At 39.5% G+C, this 23,005-nt stretch overlaps 1 protein-coding gene across 1 annotated transcript; it reads right to left on the reverse strand.

Moving 5' to 3' along the window:
• Positions 1-20,797: 20,797 nt before the first annotated feature.
• LOC133665415 (uncharacterized) lies at positions 20,798-22,645 on the reverse strand. The gene is made up of 2 exons (XM_062070702.1): positions 21,881-22,645; positions 20,798-21,346 (listed from the first exon to the last, which is right to left on the reverse strand). The coding sequence occupies exons 1-2, from the start codon at positions 22,405-22,407 to the stop codon at positions 21,163-21,165; spliced, it is 711 nt and encodes a 236-aa protein (XP_061926686.1). The 5' UTR covers positions 22,408-22,645; the 3' UTR covers positions 20,798-21,162.
• Positions 22,646-23,005: the final 360 nt, after the last annotated feature.

Consider the following 23,005-nt stretch of genomic DNA (forward strand, 5'->3'; position numbering starts at 1 on the left):
CGCAAAAAAATAACCCGTTTTTTACACTGTTGATGTGATTCAATACACGGTTGGACGTAAATGTGTTCCTTTAGAGTATTTCTCCAGCAATGGTCATGTGGTGACATCAATTAAGGTTATTTTGAGAGGCAATTATTGAAGTCGGACATCACTGAAGGCCTAGGTGGGAAACGCACGGCCCGCCACTGGTTTCAATGTATTGTGAGCCATGAAATAACATCAATTAGTCACCTTTACACTCTTTTAACCCACTCTAGTAATGCTATCTGAGGCTGAGTCAGTGAACAACGTACTCTGATTGGTTTGGCCTCTTCTTGAGGCCAATAGTCACGTGACTTTTGAACGAAAGTGTAAAAGTGTTCTGTGGTCTGACGAGTCCACATTTCAAATTGTTTTTGGAAACTGTGGACGTCGTGTCCTCCGGACCAAAGAGGAAAAGAACCATCCGGATTTTTATAGGCGCAAAGTTCAAAAGCCAGCATCTGTGATGGTATGGGGGTGTATTAGTGCCCAAGACATGGGTAACTTACACATCTGTGAAGGCACCATTAATGATGAAAGGTACATAAAGGTTTTGGAGCAACATACACTACATTGCCAAAAGTATTTGGCCACACATCCAAATAATCAGAATTATGGTGTGGGTTGTTTTTCAGGACCTGAGCTTGGCCCCTTAGTTCCAGTGAAAGGAACCTTGAATGCTCCAGGATACCAAAGCATTTTGGACAATTCCATGCTCCCAACCTTGTGGGAACAGTTTGGAGCGGGCCCCTTCCTCTTTCATAATGACTGTGCACCAGTGCACAAAGCAAGGTCCATAAAGACATGGATGACAGAGTCTGGTGAGAATGAACTTGACTGGCCTGCACAGAGTCCTGACCTGAACCCGATAGAGCACCTTTGGGATGAATTAGAACGGAGACTGAGAGCCAGGCCTTCTCGACCAACATCAGTGTGTGACCTCACCAATGCGCTTTTGGAAGAATGGTGGAAAATTCCTATAAACACACTCCGCAACCTTGTGGACAGCCTTCCCAGAAGAGTTGAAGCTGTAATAGCTGCATAAGGTGGACCGATGTCATATTGAACCCTATGGGTTAGGAATGGGATGGCACTTCAAGTTCATATGTGAGTCAAGGCAGGTGGCCAAATACTTTCGGCAATATAGTGTATGTTGCCATGGACGCCCCTGCTTATTTCAGCAAGACAATGCCAAGCCACGTGTTCCAACAGTGTGGCTTCGTAGTAAAAGAGTGCGGGTACTAGACTGGCCTGCCTGTAGTCCAGACCTGTCTCCCATTGAAAATGTGTGGTGCATTATGAAGCCTAAAATACCACAACGGAGACCCCGGACTGTTGAACAACTTAAGCTGTACATCAAGCAAGAATGGGAAAGAATTCCACCTGAAAAGCTTCAAAAATTGGTCTCCTCAGTTCCCAAACCTTTACTGAGTGTAAATGCTCCTTTGACAACTGTTTTGCAACGTGTTGCTGCCATTAAATTCTAAGTTAAAGATTATTTGCAAAAAAAAAAAAAAATTACGGTTCTTGTCTTTGCAGTCTATTCAATTGAATATAAGTTGAAAAGGATTTGCAAATCATTTTATTCTTTTTGTATTTACAATTTGCACAACGTGCTAACTTCACTGGTTTTGTGTTTTGTAATTTGCTCTCAAATGAGATGAAAACATCAGGAATACTAAACAACATTCGCAGAGACAACACATGGAAACAAGATTTAAGGACATTCACAAAGCGACTCCTTTCCCTTTCAAAATATTTTGGATTGTTAAATTCCCCCATGAAATAACTGCCTTTGTCAGCGAGGCTCTTTAAAGTTCTAATCAATATTATAGTTGTGTTTTCTCTCTACTGCAGCGTACTCATTGTTAGTTCACTCCGAGGTGCCATGTACCCTTTTATGCACTCCGGAGTCATGGGGGTGAATGTGAAGATTAGAGTGTTTTTGTGGACGCTTTCCCCTGGTTTCCCAGCGGTCTTCGGCTATACCAACCGACCTCACACAGCGGACAGACTAATGTCCAGGGACATGTAGGAGATAGTGGCAGCAGTCCGGAGCATCGCAACAAACTTGATGCGTCTGCAGGCTTTCTGAATTGCAATCCCCCCCCCCCCCCCCCCCCCGGAGAGCGAGGAATGTGTTCAAACTAAAAATGTCTGGATGTTGTGTGAGCTGTATTCTCTATAGGTCAGAGAGGCAGTCACTACTGCGCTCCACAGCCACAGCGACTGCGGGGTGTTGATTGTGGGTTAAAACAGGCTTCAGGTCGGCGTGTGATTGGCTGGCTCACAAGAGGTCCAGTCGATGAACCGGATAGCGACTAAAAGCTCCAAATAACAGGATCGCGGAGCCAATCATCACCTCTTCTTCCCTTTTATTGTGTCCCTCCCTGGGGTTTTTTTTCCCCATGTGCAAGCTTGTAACAGATGAACAGTTTGTGTGTACAGTTTTTGTGTGACCATGGACTCCCTGGATCTTTCTTTGTGATTGTATTGAACCCAAAACCGGTGAAGTTGGCATGTTATGGTAAATAAAAACAGAATACAAGGATTTGCAAATCCTTTTTAACTTATATTCAATTGAATAGACTGCAAAGACAAGATATTTAATGTTTGAACTGAGAACAGTGATTTTTTTTTAGTATTTAACGTCAGCAACACATTGCAAAAAAAATGGCACAGGGGCATTTACATGGCCTTTCCTTTTAACAACACTCAGTAAATGTTTGGGAACCAATTTTTGAAGTTTTTCAAGTGTAATGCTTTCCCATTCTTGCTTGATGTACAGCTTAAGTTGTTCAACAGTCCGGGGGCCTCCGTTGTGGTATTTTAGGCTTCATAATGCGCCACACATTTTTCAATGGGAGACCGGTCTGGACTACAGGCAGGCCAGTACACGCACTGTTTTATTACGAAGCCATGCTGTTGTAACACGTGCAGAATTGAGCTTGACATTGTCATGCTGAAATAAGCAGGGGCGTCCATGGTAACGTTGCTTGGATGGCAACATATGTTGCTCCAAAACCTGTATGTACCTTTCAACATTAATGGTGCCTTCACAGATGTGTAAGTTACCCATGCCTTGGGCACTAATACACCCCCATACCATCACAGATGCTGGCTTTTCAACTTTGCGCCTATAACAATCCGGATGGTTCCTTTCCTCTTTGGTCCGGAGGACACGACGTCCACAGTTTCCAAGAACAATTTGAAATGTGGACTCGTCAGACCACAGAACACTTTTCCACTTTTCCACTTTGCATCAGTCCATCTTAGATGAGCTCGGGCCCAGCGAATCCGCCAGCATTTCTGGGTGTTGTTGATAAATGGCTTTCGCTTTGCATAGTAGAGTTTTAACTTGCACTTATAGATGTAGCGACAAACTGTAGTTACCGACAGTGGTTTTCTGAAGTGTTCCAGAGCCCATGTGGTGATATCCTTTACACACTGATGTCGCTTTTTGATGCAGTACCGCTACACCTCCCTGATACCGAAGTACATGTCAAACTACTTCCTTAACGTAAATGACCGCCATAACCACAACACCAGGGGGTGCTCCACTAACCACGTTAAACCCAGATTCCGAACTAACAAAGGTCTTAACTCATTCTCTTTCTATGCCACATCAATGTGGAATGCGCTCCCAACAGGTATAAAAGAAAGGGCATCTCTATCCTCCTTCAAAACCGCTATAAAAGTTCACCTCCAGGCAGCTACAACCCTAAACTAACACCCTCCCCGGATTGCTAATAATCAAATGTAAACAATCAAATGCAGATTCTTTTTCTTATGCCTTCTGATCTCTCTCTCTCTCTCTCTCTCTCTCTCTCTATGTCCACTACTTGATGTCCATATCCCCACCCCCCCCACCCCCCCACCCCACCCCCCCTCCACACTCCTGATTGTAAATAATGTAAATAATTCAATGTGATTATCTTGTGTGATGACTGTATTATGATGATAGTATATATGATAGTATATATCTGTATCATGAATCAATTTAAGTGGACCCCGACTCAAACAAGTTGAAAAACTTATTCGGGTGTTACCATTTAGTGGTCAATTGTACGGAATATGTACTTCACTGTGCAACCTACTAATAAAAGTCTCAATCAATCAATCAAAAACCACCTGAGGGATCCAAGGTCCGTAGTATCATCGCTTACATGCAGTGATTTCCCCAGATTCTCGGAACCTTTTGATGATATTACGGACCGTAGATGGGGAAATCCCTAAATTCCTTGCAATAGCTTGTTGAGAAATGTTGTTCTTAAACTGTTCAACAATTTGCTCACGCATTTGTTGACAAAGTGGTGGCCCTCGCCCCATCCTTGTTTGTGAATGACTGAGCATTTCATGGAAGCTGCTTTTATACCCAATCATGGCACCCACCTGTTCCCAATTAGCCTGTTCACCATGTGGGATGTTCCAAATAAGTGTTTGATGAGCATTCCTCAACTTTCTCAGTCTTTTTTGCCACATGTTGCAGGCATCAAATTCCAAATGAGCTAATATTTGCAAAAAAAACACAGTTTTCCAGTTTGAATTATGTATCTTGTCTTTGCAGTCTGTTCAATTGAATATAAGTTGAAAAGGATTTGCAAATCAATGTATTCTGTTTGTCTACTGTCAGAAGTGCTACTGACAGTTTGGTTATGTTTGGGTTTTCCTGTCTTTAGAATCACTTCCTGTCCTGGTGCTCTTGTTTTGTCAGTGTTTCCTGTTTGGTCTCCGTGTTTTGCAGCACCTTTACTTTCTGTTCCATGTCCTGTCAGCACACCTGTTCCTTAATTAATTAGTTCCACCTGGGTCCCTCCTGCAGTGTTTGATCATTCTTGCTCTTCCTGTGCCTTGGAGACTCTTCCTTCCCTGCTTCCTTGTAAGTCCAATTGTTTTTTTACTTGCAATCCGCCTGCCATTCTCTGCACCCTTGGGTCACGCCGAAGCAACGCTCACCACCCACGTGACAATGCTGCTTCGGCATTAATTGGAAAAGTAAACAAAACACAATAAATAGGCAGAAAATGTGAAGAGTGAAATGTCCTTTAGACATTGTATTTAAAGGAATAAGAAGGTCGATTTAAAAATACGACCGTAAATCTATCATGACATGACAGCATCCAAAGCGATGCTAAATTAGCAATTATCTCTAAGGGATTATGAATAGACGTGATGCTGTGAAACCAAACTTAAACTATTACAAAAGACATGATGGATTTTATTGGTGAGTAGACGTTAAGCAGGCGCAATTTATAATTGTAACCATGAGGTAATTCAGTCCATCAAATTAGAACAAGCGAACAGAATGATCAGCTACGGAAGTTACTGGTTGCCTGAATGACACTATATTGCCAAAAGTATTTGGCCACTTGCCTTGACTCACATATGAACTTGAAGTGTCATACCATTTCTAACCCATAGGGTTCAATATGTCAGTATGATATGATGGCCTTTCACTGGCACTAAGGGGCCAAGCCCAACTCCTGAAAAACAACCCCACAGCATAATTCCTCCTCCACCAAATGTCACACTCGGCACAATGCAGTCCGAAATGTAGCGTTCTCCTGGCAACCTCCAAACCCAGACTGGTCCATCAGATTGCCAGATGGAAAAGCGTGATTCATCACTCCAGAGAAGGCGTCTCCACTGCTCTAGAGTCCAGTGGCGACGTGCTTTACACCACTGCATCCCACGCTTTGCATTGGACTTGGTGATGTATGGCTTAGACACAGCTGCTCGGCCATGGAAACCCATTCCATGAAGCTCTCTGCGTACTGTACGTGGGCTAATTGAAAGGTCACATGAAGTTTGGAGCTCTGTAGCAACTGACTGTGCAGAAAGTCTTTGCACTATGCGCTTCAGCATCCGCTGACGCCTCTCTGTCAGTTTATGTGGCCTACCACTTGGTGGCTGAGTTGCTGTTGTTCCCAAACTCTTCACTTTTCTTATAATAAAGTTGACTTTGGAATATTTAGGAGCAAGGAAATTTCACGACTGGATTTGTTGCACAGGTGGCATCCTATGACAGTTCCAGGCTGGAAATCACTGAGAGCGGCCCATTCTTTCACAAATGTTTGTAGAAACAGTCTCCATGCCTAAGTGCTTGATTTTATACACCTGTGGCCGGGCCAAGTGATTAGGACACCTGATTCTGGTCATTTGGATGGGTGGCAATATAGTGTATGTGGCACCTTCTCTTGGTTGTGGCCCTAAACAACAGTATAGTGTTCATGCCCGGGGCCGACCCTGCATGCATGGCTTGTGACCCTGATTTCACTGTGTACTGGTCAAAAGTACTGTACTGCCTTATGTTAGCTGGGGTAGGCTCCAGCCCATCCGTCACCCTATACAGGATTAGTTTCACAAAGCGAGTCAATGAATGAATGAATGAATGAATGAATGAATGAATGAATGAATGATCACACAAACGTCAGTGTTAAAGTAGGCTTCTTTGGTCATGACAATACCATACCATACCAACTTTATTTATAAAGCCCTTTAAATGCATGATATGCTACTTGCTGCTATGCCGGTCTGTCCCCGAGACAAAAAGAAGACATTGGACTAAGAATGAATGAAAAATATGAAGAATTTGTTGATTTTGAAGCAATTGAGGTGAAACAGAGTGGACTACGTGGCAACCTGTAGAGGTGATGTTGAATCAATCTCAATTAGTATGCTGTCAGAAGAAGACAACATGACAAGGGATGGGTACATTTCATATTTGAATTCAACCCTACCAATTTTTGGTATTTGTGTGTGTGCAAATGGTGGGGTAAGCTCCATCCCATCCGTCACCCTAGACAGGAATAACGTACGTCCTCTTTTCCCCTCTTTTGCGGAGCTGTCCGGTCTGTCCGGGCGGGGTTTCTTCAATGCCTCAAATGTCCGGTATTTTGAGTTAGGGTTGCATGTATTTTCAATGTACGTCCAGAGTTAAGAAGGGGTTAAATAGTGAAGGTGTGCGCATGCAGCAACATTCGTGAGGGAGGGGCAGAGACGGAGAGCGAGCGAGCGAGACAGTCAAGCGACAGACAGAACACAAGAGAGATGCCGAAACGTAAATGCAACTTCACGGATGATTTGCGGGAAAAGTATCTGTGTTTTGGTCCTGGCCGTGACACATGGAAAGCAGAATGCACTGTGTGCAAAGCAGCAACGTATATATCTGTGGCAAATAACGGGGCCAACGATCTAAAAGCCCATATCGACACTACAAAGCACAAAACAGCTGTGCAGGGCGAGAGCTCGTCTGCTGTTTTTTGTTTAAATTTAATTAACTTGTTTTGAGGCATTATTTATGTTTAGATTATATACAAGAGGTTATTTTGAATATTTCTACCTCTGCACTTTTTTTTCCCAAAACTGTGAATGTTACAGAATATAAGTGTGACTTATTTTGTTATACTGTCAACCAGTGTTGGCGTTAACGCACTTTTTGTGACTTTTTAACGCATTTAAATCAGAAAGGATGCAGATTATTTATTTTTGTAAAAAAAAAATTACCATTTGTGGCCCACAGCTAATGTTTTAAAGACCCACGGCACATTCTAAAAATACTATTAAAATAAACAAAAACATAACAAAAGTGAAATAAAAAAGCTTAAAGGTGAAATGTAATTTAGAAAAAGTTGCAATGTTGACTAGTAAAACAAACCTGTTTTTTTTTTCTTTCAAACGGTCATTGCTCAAAACATAATATTGAATCAAAATTAATGTTATTATGAATGATTGACCTATCAAAGGTTCCGATTACTTCACATCAAATATTCCACTTTGAAAAATATTTTTGGTGGAAGATTTTGCATATTTTGCCGTATAAAACATAGTTTTGTTTGACAAAAAAGGGCGGAAAACAAACTAACAAAAAAACAAACAAACAAAAAAACAACATAAAAAAACTAAAACATTTTGAAATGAGGAATAGATCTGAAGTTGATGTAGACTTCAGGGATTTAAGCGTTAAATATAAAATGTATGTATGGCCTGGCACACCATTATCATCATTTCATGACCGAAGCAAAACACTTTTTACACTTTTATACTGAAATAAATACACCTACAACTTATTAAATAAAAACATAGAAAAAACTAGCAGCAGCGGTAAAATTTAGATCCATGAAGGAAAGAAGAAAGTGAATGAATGTTTATAACTGAATACATTTTACATATGCTTACACATTTGTCTTCTTTTTTATTATCTTTTTTAATTAATTAAGTAACGTTTATGACAACCTTTTTCCAAAACACAATATAGAATGTGAGATATAACAGTATAATGCATACATTCATCATTTGTTTTCAAAACGCTTACAAAAATGTGGGACCCCAAAAATTTACTGTGGGACCCCATTTTTATGACTTGATGGGGTCCCTGGGACCCCATTTTGAAAATTCCTAGCACCAACACTGCTGTCAACAGAGGAGAAAAAATGCTTTATTTAAATAAATATATTATTTATAAAGCAAGTTCCAGTATCATTGGCAAATTTTCACCTAGTCCCGGCCTTGGCACGCATATGTGTCCTCTTTTTGGGATTTCAGAATATGGTCAGCCTAAATAATGTTAGCATGCTAGTGCTAGCTTTTTGAGCAAATGTTGCTACTATTTACCCTAGAGTCATATAACTTCATATGTGACACTTGTTAGCTGTTAGCATGCTAATGTTGGCATGCTAGCATACTAATATGAACATGCTACCTTTTTAGCTAACTTTACCTTTTTTTCCTCTCTACTCAGACAGCCATACACCTTACAGTCATATAACTTGGTACGTGACACTTGTAAACTGTTAGCATGCAAACATTAGCATGCTTACATTAAAGTGCTAACTTTTTTTTTGTGCTAAATTTACCCTTTTTTTTTTCTCTAATTCCCCAGCCATACACCTTTAGAACAGTGCTTCTTAACCTTGTTGGAGGTACCGAACCCCACCAGTTTCTCTAGTTGTTGTTGCTTTAGCCAGGGAGTAGTCTTTTCCATTATGAATTTTCCAGTCCTTTCTTTTGTTTAGCCCTACAAAGTACTTATACTGCAAGTAATGCACTTATTACACATCAACTGTTTGATTGTAACGTGCATCTTAGTTGTAGTTTTCGTTATTAAATTTGGTGGTGTTGAAATCGGCATGTAAAAAAAATGCTAATGCTAATCTGGAGCATGTCTATGGCAAATCTAACGTTAGTTAGCATCAAGCTAGCGCATTTTGAAAAATGGAGCCTTACTGTACTTTTGAGCGCCTTCTTTTTTGCTTTGTTGGCATTGAAAATTGTAACATTACGTAGAGCCAGTCCAGCTGAGCCAGCTCTCAGTGCTTGACTGCTTGTTTCCCAGCCAAGTGTTTGAGCCAGTGTCGATTTTGCAACCGGATGTGACAACATGGGCTACAAAGTTATCAAAATATGTCACCGTTTTCACGATATCGGTTGGTAGAGTGGCCGTGCCAGCAACTTGAGGGTTCCAGGTTCGATCCCCGCTTCCGCCATCCTAGTCACTGCCGTTGTGTCCTTTGGCAAGACACTTTACCCACCTGCTCCCAGTGCCACACCCCCTGGTTTAAATGTAACTTAGATATTGGGTTTCACAATGTAAAGCGCTTTGAGTCACTAGAGAAAAGTGCTATATAAATATCATTCACTTCACTTCACTATTTTGCATTATAATTACCTAAGTAATGTTTTGGATTCATTTCACTTGTCAGAGTATTTTTGATGCAACATTCATTTTACTTTTACTTGAGATGTTTTGTTAAAAAGAAACACTACTTTTACTTTGTTACATTGCGTTTCATTCTGATCGCAACTTTTATTTACATCATCATTATATTTATTCATAATCTACTTGATAAAACATTAATTTGGCTTATTAAAGAGACTTCTTCCAGTGTCCACTGTCACATGACACTGTCACTGTTTCGCCAATCCAACGTAAGCACAAGTGATGTTTGACTCCTTTTCATCAACCAAGTTGGTGAAAGTTGTAGATGCTGTATGTTGTAGATGTGTTTTTTTATGTTTTAGCTGCGCATAGGCTGAAATTAGTCCTGGTATAATGTCATTAGTAGCCCTAAAATGCGCTTATATTTTGTAGTAGTGTCTCTCTTTCTCGTACAGTAGTTACAGGATCATACATTGGTCATATTCAAAGTCCTCATGTGTCCAGGGACATATTTCCTGAGACGTGGGCACACACGTTGCACACCGTCTGCCTTCTCTTCATCCTGGGATCACGCCAACCACCACCTTGACAGCTACTGTATGTTTATTTTCAAAATGTAGCTATAACTGACTATAAGGTGTTGACACCCTCTATTGCAAAATTATCTTAAGAACCTAATAGGGTTGTACGGTATACCGGTACTAGTATAGTATCGCGGTACTAATGACTCAAAAACGATACGATACTCTGTTTGAAAAGTACCGGTTCCCGGGCATGACGGCGCGTCGTCACGTCATGACATTGCTGGTTTTACGAGCAGAGGAGCATGTTCGGCAGCACACAATCACAGAGTACTTACAATCAGACACAGTGTGTAGGCAGAAAAGGGAGAACGGACGCATTTTGGTCTAAAAACTAATGATAAAGGTGAAGTTATAACACTGAAACACCCTCAGGAAGAGGTGCTTTAAGACATGGCTAGCTAGCTATCAGCGAACATCCACCCGCAGTAGGCAGTGTTTTAGCTACTTCTTAATCACTAATCCTCGCCTCCGTGGCGAAAAATAAAGTATGTTTTTTACAAGTATCATTATCACTGCAGGACGAGGAATAGCTAAACATGCTTCACTACACACCGTAGCTCACCGGCGTCACAATGTAAACAAACGCCATTGGTGGATCTACACCTAATATCCACTGTAATGATACCAAGTACAGGAGCATATCTAGTCGATACTACCATCAATATTTTTTATCGTCACAAAATATTTTTTCCTTTTTTTTAAATTAATATTATATTTATAAACTCAGGAAATATGTCCCTGGACACATGAGGACTTTGAATATGACCAATGTATGATCCTGTAAATACTTGGTATCGAATCGATACTTAAATGTGTGGTATAATCCAAAACTAATGTCAAGGATCAAACAACAGAAGAATAATTGTTTATTACATTTTAACAGAAGTGTAGATAGAACATGTTAAAACGGAAAATAAGCAGATATTAACAGTGGATAAACAAGTAGATTAATAATTCATTTTCTACCACTTGTCCTTCATAATGTTGACAAAATAATAGAATGGAAAATGACACAATATGTTACTGCATATGTCAGCAGGCAAATTAGGAGTCTTTGTTTGTTTACTTACTACTAAAAGACAAGTTGTCTTGTATGTTCACTATTTTATTTAAGGACAAACTTGCAATAAGAAACATATGTTTAATGTACCCTAAGATTTTTTTGTTAAAATAAAGCCAATAATGTCATTTTGTGTGGTCCCTTTTAATTTGAAAAGTATCGAAATACATTTTGGTATCGGGACAACCCTAGAACCAAAGGTATTTCTTTTTATTAGAACATTACAGTACACAAATCAGTAAAAAAAAAAAAAAAAAAGGTGTACATTTTACAATCTTAATTACCGTATTTCCTTGAATTGGCGCCGGGAATATAGTATTCGCCTGCCTAGAATTACAGCAGGGTCAAACTCGTTTCGCAAAATAATTAGCGCATGCTTTGCACTTCCGCCGGGTCAAATATGAGTCATTAAATGACTCCCGCCTCCTGGTGGTAGAGGGCGCTAGTGATCCTTCTTGCGACTACCAGTACTGCAGGAGACAGGTACTGCAGAAGAAGACAACAAGCAGCAAGCATGAGCAGCAATTGTTTGCTTGCACTTTTAACATGGAGGATTACATATCTAAAATAAAACAGTTTTCTAAACTGGACTTTCAATCGAAGCAGGAGGTAATAATTAAAGGAATATCTCCAGAGACTTTTAAAATTGAAGAAAGATAAGAAAGACTGCCTTTGATCAGAAGCAGCTGCACATGGACCCATTTACAAGTAAAGGTAAGATCATAATAACGTTTTTTTTAATTAAATGTGCTTTTCATGATAATGTATGCGCCGGAGTGAGAAGAGGTTTTAAAATAATTAGCGCATGCTTGCCCATTCCGCATGGTTTTGGTAACCGCAGGAGTGAGAAGAGGTTTTAAATTAATTAGCGCCCCTGCGGCTATTCAAGGAAATACGGTATGCCATACAAGATGATTCAGGGCAGCACAGTGGAACAGGGGTTAGTGCTTGTGCCTCACAATACGAAGGTCCTGAGTTCAATCTCGGGCTCGGCATCTTTCTGTGTGGAGTTTGCATGTTCTCCCGTGACTGCGTGGGTTCCCTCCGGGTACTCCGGCTTCCTCCCACCTCCAAAGACATGCACCTGGGGATAGGTTGATTGGCAACACTAAAATGGTCCCTAGTGTGTGAATGTGAGTGTGAATGTTGTCTGTCCATCTGTGTTGGCCCTGCGATGAGGTGGCAACTTGTCCAGGGTGTAACCCGCCTTCCGCCCGAATGCAGCTAAAATAGGCTCCAGCACCCCCCGCTTCCCCAAAAGGGAAAAGGGGTAGAAAATGGATGGATGGAAGATGATTTTATTGATATTCACAGTTGAAGGCTTTACAACAAATGGTGATGCGATATTGACCGAATCTATTTACATCCATGCGTGAGCATGTGTCTGATTTTACCGACTCTCTAATCAGGCAGCAATAAAGCCGACGTGCTCCACAAAATAAAACCAAAGCTTGAATTTACTGGAAGATTCTGTCACCCACCATTAAAAACCAGGTTGTGGCCTGTATAAAGTTTGGTCAAGGGCTATTTAACTCCCCCGCTGAAGACTGTGAGAATGTATTAGCGGCATAAATAATGTTGGATAGGGTCTGCACATTTTGTCCCAATTGAGTCAGCACACTGGCACACTATTTATTATCTCAGTAAAATCCTAAGTGCCTGAAGACGTCAGCCTGCGTTTATTTATATGACGCAGCTTAGCCTCCACGTACAGTAGAGCACTCTCTGGTCAGAAGCCTTCAGCTTAAAGATGTAAAGATGCCATTAACAGCCACTTCATAAACCATAAACCCACTTGGGCTGGGCATCAGAAATGTATTGCTGACTACACTCATGAATTAAATGTATCGTTTAAGCCCCTGCTTATCAGAGCGCTCATGACCTCACCTTTACTTACTTTATCCCTGCCCCTTGGGATCATCTTGTCAAGATTTGCACAACAAGCTGGTCCAATACTCCAAACGTGTTACTTAATCGCGACCCTCTCCGTGACGGTTCTGTCCGAGGTTTCTTTCCTAGAGGGAGTCTCCAAAGTGCTTCATTTCTCCTTAGTGTATGAGAAGTGTGACTCGAGGAGTGCCTTCAGATTGACTGCTATAAAAATAAAATTGACTCGACACAGATACTATGGAGTGGGGGGAAATTAAATAAAGAAATACATCTTTAAATAATTACATAAGTGTGTCATTAATTTTTTTTTAAAAACTAAATACGTAAACATGTTATCAAATGTGTCACTAATAATTTAATTTAAGTTTATATTTAATTATTTAATCATTTAATTAAATTATTGATTTTATTATTTCATGGTTTCAATATTTCACTTTCAATTAATTATTTTATGATTTACTTATCTAACTTTATTTATTTTTAGATTTCTTTAAATATTTAATGATTTAATTATTTATTTTATGATTTATTCGATCATTTCACGTTGAATTATTTCATAATGTATCTAAATATATCACTTTTATTTATTTCATGATTTAATTAATTATTTCAAGATTTAATTTAATGATTTATTTTTTTCACGTTTATTTATTTTATGATTTACCTAATTATTTCACATTTATTGATTGATTCAAGATGTTTTTAAATATTTCACATTTAATTAATTAATTCAATATTTAATTTAATGATGTATTTAATTATTTCATGTTTAATTTATAATTTACCTAATTATTTCACATTTATTGATTAATTCAAGATGTATTTCAATATTTCACATTTAATTAATTAATTCAATAACTAATTTAATAATGTATTTAATTATTTCATGTTTAATTTATAATTTATCTAATTATTTCACATTCATTGATTAATCCATCCATCCATCCATTTTCGACCGCTTCTTCCCTTCGGGATCGCGGGGGGCGCTGGAGCCTATCTCAACTACAATTGGGCGGAAGGCGGGGTACACCCTGGACAAGTCGCCACCTCATCGCAGGGCCTGATTAATTCAAGAAGTATTTCCATCCATTAAATACATCTTGATTAATTCAAGATGTATTTAAATATGTTACATTCAATTAATTAATGCAATATTTAATTTAATGATGTATTTAATTATTTCATGTTTAATTTATAATTTACCTAATTATTTCACATTTTTTGATTGATTCAAGATGTATTTAAATATTTCACATTTAATTAATTCAATATTTAATTTAATGATGTATTTAATTATTTCATGTTTCATTTATGATTTACCCAATTATTTTACATTTATTGATTCATTCCAGAAGTATTTAAATATTTCACGTTTAAATAAATATTTCATGATTTAATTAATTAATTAATTCATTGATTTCATTATTTAATTCAAGATGTATTTCCATCCATTAAATACATCTTGATTAATTCAAGATGTATTTATTATTTATTCCCTTTTAATCAATTCATTGTGCTGTTTTTTTGTGGGTTTTTTGGGGTCTGGGGGGGGTCAAGACCCATTGAAAATAATTTAATAATTTTCAATGGGAGACATTTTGTGTGTTTTGAGTTAAGAGCTACGTCGCAGAACCAGTAGAGCTTGCAAGTTGAGGTACAGTAGGAAAGGGATTCATTTGGCCCCATTTGTCGCTGTTTACCCGACACATGAAACGTGACGAATTGGGGGTTGGACTATCCACTTAACCTGGAAGCTGGCAGTAGAGTGTTGAATATCTTAAATGTGTTTTGTCTTTGACTACAGCATCAGTTGATATGTAGGGTGATGCTTTCCATTATTTTCTGCAGACTGTATTACAAGAATGATTAACCCCCCCACCTTCTTCTCACGTGAGATCAACCCAGGAATGTGGCCATATGAATCCCTTCCCTACTGTAACTACTGTGTATACAAACCCCAAAACCAGTGAAGTTGGCACGTTGTGTAAATGCTAAATAAAAACAGAATACAATGATTTGCAAATACTTTTCAACCTATATTCAACCTATATTCAATTGAATAGACTGCAAAGACAAAATACTTAACGTTCGAACTGGAAAACGATATTAGCTCCGTAATATCATCAAAAGGTTCAGAGAATCTGGAGAAATCACTGAATGCCCATGACCTTGGATCCCTCAGGCGGTACTGCATCAAAAAGCGGCATCAGTGTGTAAATGATATCACCACATGGGCTCAGGAACTCTTCAGAAAACCACTGTCAGGAACAGTTGGTCGCTACATCTGTACGTGCAAGTTAAAACTCTACTATGCAAAGCGAAAGCCATTTATCAACAACACCCAGAAACGCCGCCGGCTTCGCTGGGCCCGAGTTCATCTAAGATGGACTGATACAAAGTGGAAAAGGGTTCTGTGGTCTGACGAGTCCACATTTCAAATTGTTTTTGGAAACTGTGGACGTCGTGTCCTCCGCAACAAAGAGGAAAAGAACCAATCCGGATTGTTATAGGCGCAAAGTTCAAAAGCCAGCATCTGTGATGGTATGGGGGTGTATTAGTGCCCAAGGCATGGGTAACTTACACATCTGTAAAGGCACCAATAATGCTGAAAGGTACATACAGGTTTTGGAGCAACATATGTTGCCATCCAAGCAACGTTATCATGGACGCTCCTGCTTATTTCAGCGAGATAATGCCAAGCCATGTGTTACAACAGAGTGCGGGTACTAGACTGGCCTGCCTGTAGTCCAGACCTGTCTCCCATTGAAAATACCACAACGACCCCGGACTTAAGCTGTACATCAAGCAAGAATGGGAAATAATTCCACCTGAAAAGCTTCAAAAATGTGTCTCCTCAGTTCCCAAACATTTACTGAGTGTTGTTAAAAGGAAAGGCCATGTAACACAGTGGTAAAAATGCCCCTGTTACAACTTTTTTGCAATGTGTTTCTGCCATTAAATTCTAAGTTAATAATTATTTGCACAAAAAAAAAATTAAGTTTCTCAGTTGGAACATTAAATATCTTGTCTTTGCAGTTTATTCAATTGAATATAAGTTGAAAAGGATTTGCAAATCATTGTATTCTGTTTTGTGCCAACTCCACTTCTTTTTGAGTTTTGTAAAAAAAAAAATCAATTAAGCCTAGGCCCTTGAGATGAGCTACACAAACCCGAAAACAATCCATTGCGGTTAATCTTATATCTATTGTAAATCCCCTTGATGATGGGGCCTTTTCAGAAGTCTTATTACCTGTGGCAGAATTGGGTAATGACCTCACTGATAACCGTATTTTTCTCATCACATTTCCCGACGAAACCATAAAAGATTCACTTTGCAAAATAGCCTTGAAGGCCTTTTTTCAGCATCCTTGGCTGAGCAAAGATCCACTGATAGGAGGGGTTCTCTTCAGATGTGACTGTTCAAATCAGCAGTGACACTTTGGACCTGCCTGTCAAGTATAGTAGTTTCCTGCCTGCCTTTGTGGCGCACTGCCTTGGCCCAGCTGTCAGATACACTCACTTAGTGAGCCAGTAATAAAAGCACCTTTGGCCACCTCATCCTTTATCGCCACACTGACATGACGTGCATGTTTTTTATCAGTGATTATCAATCATAAGTGGGGCTGTCCCGATACAACATTTTCACCTCCGATAGGATACTGGTTTTGGAGGCCGATACAGATATTAATCTGATAGTAAGTAAGAAAATGTTAATTATAAAGCGCTGTTCACAGATGAACTCACAAAGCGATGTTCAAAACATCGGTGAATTAAAACCAATTAAAAACATGGGCAACATCATCAAAAGGATCAAAAGTGGATTGAAAATGATAGGTAAAAGGTGCATTACTGAAAAGAGAAGCACCAATCAAATTATCCAATGTTTCAGACTATAAACTGCTACTTCTTTCCTACACTTTGAACCCTGCAGCTTATAAAACGGTGCGGCTAATTTATGGATTTTTAACGGTGATATTTTTTTGTATTCAACAAATGTGTGTTGTTAGTGCTATGGCGCCATCTTTTGGACGAGTTTGCTCACTGCAGGTGCTGCGGGTTGAAAATGTACTTCCTGTTTTGTGCATTCAACCCCCTTTCGTCTACTATTCGTCTAGAACAGGGGTGTCCGACTCATTTTAGCGCAGGGGCCGCATGGAGGAAAATCTGTGCACACGCGGGCCGGACTATTAAAATCATGGCATTAAAACTAAAAAAAATAAAGACAACATCAGATTGTTTTCTTTGTCTTACTTTGGCCAAAAATAGAACAAACACACTCTGAAAATATTACAATAAAAATATAGAAAGAAATACCGGCAGCGGTAAAGTTTAGATCCATGAAGGAAAGAAGAAAGTGAATGATTTATAACTGAATACATTATGCATAAACATTTTTCTTTTGTATTATTTATTTTAATGAATTAACGTTTATGACAACCTTTTTTCAAAACACAATATAGAATGTGAGATGTAACAGGATAATGCATACATTTATCATTTGTTTTCAAAATGCTTACAAAAAAATGGGACCCCATTTTTATGACTAGATGGGGTACCTGGGGACCCCATTTTGAAAATTCCTAGCACCAACACTGATGGAGTATTGGTGTGTGCAAAACAGCAGCAGGCTGCTGTGGCCTGCGGGCCGGTTCTAATACTAATCAAATATCCTACAAGTACAAGAAAAGACCAAATATGTGTGCTTATTGGAGGACATTTGAGATAGTTTTGTATTAGTTTTCCTAAAAATAGATATACAGGCCCCCAGACACATTTTTTTCCTCTAAATTTGGCCCCCTGAGTCAAAATAATTGACCAGGCCTGGATTAGGGTATAACGGTACTAATAATTTAGTTTAGTTTATTGAGAATCCCCATTAGTCTACACCGCAGTGGAGACTATTCTCCCTGGGGTCCAGGCATAAAACATCACACAATCACAAAACAAAAGATTACAATGCAGTATAACATGATCAATAATAAAATGTTACAACACAAAAATAGCAACAACAAAAAACAAAAAAAACAATAACGTCGAGTTTACATAATGTTCATACCAAAGATAAAAAGAGCAATATAAAAATATATATTAAGCGGTAGAAATGGATATATATTTTTGAAAAAATAAAACAAAGAACCAATGGCCTATGACAAACAATAAGTGACGAAAAAGTACCATCCATCCATTTTCTAATGCTTGTCCCATAATCAATAAAATAGTAAATAATCAATAAGGTACCATGGTACTAATGAATTAAAAACGGTACTATACTGCCTCTGAAAAAAATCTGTACTTTTTTTTTTTTTTTTTCAACTAGACTGTAATTACGTGATACTTGTTTATATTGCCAATCGTTGTGTTTTAGACTAAAATACTGTTCAATTAAGGACACTTTTTACGTATATCTAGTGTGTGTGCTATTGTGTGCTGAGCTGTCGTGTAGCTGCTAGCTCCTAGTAGCCTATAACAGTGTTTTTCAACCTTTTTTGAGCCAAGGCACATTTTTTTTCATTGAAAAAATGCGGAGGCACACCACCAGCAGAAATCATTAAAAACGAAACTCAGTTGACAGTAAAAAGTCATCGTCGCAATTGTTGGATATGAATTTAAAGCATAACCAAGCATGCATCAATATAGCTCTTGTTTAAAAGTAGGTGTACTGTCACCACCTGTCACATCACGCCGTGACTTATTTTGAGTTGTTTGCTGTTTTCCTGTGTGTAGTGTTTTAGTTCTTGTCCTGCGCTCCTATTTTGGTGGCTTTTTCTCTTTTTTTGGTAATTTCCTGTAGCAGTTTCATGTCTTCCTTTGAGCGATATTTCCCAAATCTACTTTGTTTTAGCAATCAAGAATATTTCAGTTGTTCTTATACTTCTTTGTGGAGACACTGTTGATAGTCATGTCATGTTCGGATGTACATTGTCTCTGCTCCACAGTAAGTCTTTGCTGTCGTCCAGCATTCTGTTTTTGCTTACTTTGTAGCCAGTTCTGTTTTAGTTTCGTTCTGCGTAGCCTTCCCTAAGCTTCAATGCCTCACCTTTTGTTTATTTTTGGTTTAAGCATTAGACACCTTTTTTTACCTGCACGCTGCCTCCCATTGTTTTCGACATCTACAAAGCAATTAGCTACCGGCTGCCACCTACTGATATGGAGTATTACACGGTTACTTTGCTGAGCTCTAGACAGCACCGACACTCAACAACGGCACATTATTTGCAGACTATAATTACTTGTTTGCAAAAAATATTTTTACCCCAAATAGGTGAAATTACATAATCTCCCACGGCACAACAGACTGCATCTGTTGTGCCTATAGCCTACCATGTTGACCTTTTTAAAGGGACAAAGCGGTAGAAAATGGATGGATGGATGGATGGCTGTCCAGCTTTGCACAAGTAAACAAGTTGTAGAACTGTTTGAGTTTTTTAGATGCAAGCCTTTACTATCCGATACTTGCTTCTTTGCTGATATCGGACCAATATCCGATTTTAGTATTAAATCGTCATAATATTTGATACTCAAAGTGAGGAGCCTGGAAAACGACTGTATAGGAAGCGCAGGAGTTAAAGGGAAACTTCGGTTTTTTTCAACCTGGGCCCTGTTTTCATAATTTTTTCTGTATATGTGAGTGCTGGATAAAACATTTTTTGAGGTCGCGCCAGTATTGAGCAGGGCAGGCAGCCTCCAGCCCAGCTAACGCTCGTACACAGGGCAACTGGCTCTCGTCAAAATTCGGCCTATAAACATGCATTTTTTTCACACTGACAGGCTCAGATAGTTACAATGAGTGTCCGACAACATACTAGAAAGGAGAAATTAACGTATGTCTCTACCTTTAGCTGGAGATCGCTGTTTGTTGTGAGCTGTGTCCAAATCTCACCACGCTACAAATCTCGTTCCGAAATCTCGCGATAACTCGCGACAAAACACCGGTGGAAAAACAGTTACCTGACTGAGGTGAAGAGAGACGACCGAAGTGATTTTGTATTGGACTAAGTTACCGAAGACTGTTAGTTTAGTTTTATAGAAAAGGATAAAAGTAAAACAATGGTTCGTGAGTGCGCATTTCCAAACTGTGGCAACAAAATGTTGCGCTACTCTTCGCGCAGCTTTCATAGACTACCTTACTTCAACACGGACACACTGAAGTTATGGCTAGCTGTGCTACAAATGGATGCCGACACTCCTGTTGATGTACTGCGCCGTGCCGACCACAGGGTCTGCAGTGATCACTTTGATCGGGATGACTACTGCCAGTCAAAGAAGAGACCAAATCCGAAGCACCTTTACCTAAAGAAAAGTGCAGTCCCAAGATGGGAGACACCAGCTGCATGCAGAGTGCAGGTAATGTTACGTTATTAGCTAATATGTTGTGTTGATGTGATATCAGTATACACGAATGATAGTAGCAAATATAAGCACTGTATTAGCACCTTTACTAGCAAATAGCATGTGTAAACTTTATATGCAACAATGACATGGTACACTACAATTTATGTTTTTTTCTTTTTGCCTTAGGAGAATGCCGGTACAGGTTTTCCTTCTCTAAACAAAGCGCACAGTGGGTTGCAAAGCCCATCTATGAACGGACCAAGCAAACCTTCCGTACCAACCTCATGGAGAGAGTCCTGAAGAGAAGGGATGACCACACTGTTGTTTATACAGAGCCTTTGCCCTGTCGCAAACCACGCCGAAGATTACTGCACAACATAGCTCCTGTTCCGAGGCCTGAAAAGGCAGACTTACTTGCACGGCACAGTTCACGGTTCAAACCATACTAAAGCTGACAAAAAATAATGTATAGAACATTATTGGTGTGTGTGGGGGTGTGGTTGTGGGGGTGTTGGTTTGTGGTTTAAAATAAAGAGATAGAAACACAGCTGTGCTATTGTTATTACTTTATTGTAAAAGATTGAATCTTACAGTGATATGTACGTGTACAGAAATATTTACAGTATATTGAAGATGTCCTCTGCCTCGTTGAAGCCAGTGTAAGTGCCGGTGGGAGAGGGGTACTTGCTTCTTATAGCCATAACTATACATCTAGGCAACACTCTCCTATTGCCACGACCTAGACGCTCTCCTCTGAGCGCCCACTCCAGCACCACACGGTAAGCCACTAGTCTGCATTGGCTGGAGAAGAGGAAAGAATCAAGTTTATTTGTGAAAAGTATGATGACTAAATACATACTGTAACAGTTATGAAGACTAAATACATACAGTTCTGAAGACTAAATACATACAGTTCTGAAGACTAAATACATACAGTTCTGAAGACTAAATACATACAGTTATGAAGACTAAATACATACTGTAACAGTTATGAAGACTAAATACATACAGTTATGAAGACTAAATACATACTGTAACAGTTATGAAGACTAAATACATACAGTTATGAAGACTAAATACATACTGTAACAGTTATGAAGACTAAATACATACAGTTATGAAGACTAAATACATACAGTTATGAAGACTAAATACATACAGTTATGAAGACTAAATACATACAGTTATGAAGACTAAATACATACAGTTATGAAGACTAAATACATACTGTAACAGTTGTAATGACTAAATACATACTGTAACAGTAATTACTCATACCAGAGACCTTTCTCAGTAAATAAATTACACAAAGCTAAATATGTCACGTATACTCACTCAATAGACAGCTGGCCGTTTTCTCCCTGTGGTCTTGGCCGCCTCTTCCAGTTGATTTTGGGAACATGGAAGAAGGTCTCTAGCACTGCCCTGTTGATCAAGGAGGGGAAATCCTCTGATGACGTTACACAGCGTTGTGTACCGTCCACTGGGTAATCCCCAAACACAGCTGGCTGCAAAAGGTCCCATTCCCTGCAACAGAGGCATTCCTCCTCTGTAGGCAAAGGTACACAGCACCCACAGGAACACCACCAGTTTCCAGTGTTTCGCAGCCTTGCAGCAGCTGGTTCCGTGCCCTCTGCCTGTTGCCCAACTCCGTCTCTCCTCGTCCGTTCTTCAATTTCTTGAAGCTCTTCATCTGTGTACTCCGGCTCAAATAGATACGGCCGGCCATCAAAATCAAATGCAATTTCATCCACGTCGTCCACATCAGGCAAAAATTCAGCCATGACAGACAAACAAACAAACTTTTCTATAAAACTAAAATAACAGTCTTCGGTAATCCAACAGAAAATCACTTCAGTCATCTCTCTTCACCTCAGTCAGGTAACTGTTTTTCCACCGGTGTTTTGTCGCGAGTTATCGCGAGATTTCGGAACGAGATTTGTAGCGTGGTGAGATTTGGACACAGCTCACAACAAACAGCGATCTCCAGCTAAAGGTAGAGACATACGTTAATTTCTCCTTTCTAGTATGTTGTCGGACACTCATTGTAACTATCTGAGCCTGTCAGTGTGAAAAAAATGCATGTTTATAGGCCGAATTTTGACGAGAGCCAGTTGCCCTGTGTACGAGCGTTAGCTGGGCTGGAGGTTGCCTGCCCTGCTCAATACTGGCGCGACCTCAAAAAATGTTTTATCCAGCACTCACATATACAGAAAAAATTATGAAAACAGGGCCCAGGTTGAAAAAAACCGAAGTTTCCCTTTAAGATTGCACTCAGCATCCTGCCTGCCTGCATTAGCTCCAATCTGATTTTACGGCTGAGCAAATTGTCCTGAATTTCCGATCTGATCGTGCGTACCTGGAGAATTCAAGCCTAATGGCGCACCACCTGGTTCTGTCACAGCTCATGAGTGTAAGCTGCGGGCCGCTGTATGATAAAACCTCTGCAGGGTCATGACT

This window comes from Entelurus aequoreus, linkage group LG14, assembly GCF_033978785.1.
Source record: "Entelurus aequoreus isolate RoL-2023_Sb linkage group LG14, RoL_Eaeq_v1.1, whole genome shotgun sequence".
In the NCBI taxonomy this organism is placed as follows: domain Eukaryota; kingdom Metazoa; phylum Chordata; class Actinopteri; order Syngnathiformes; family Syngnathidae; genus Entelurus; species Entelurus aequoreus.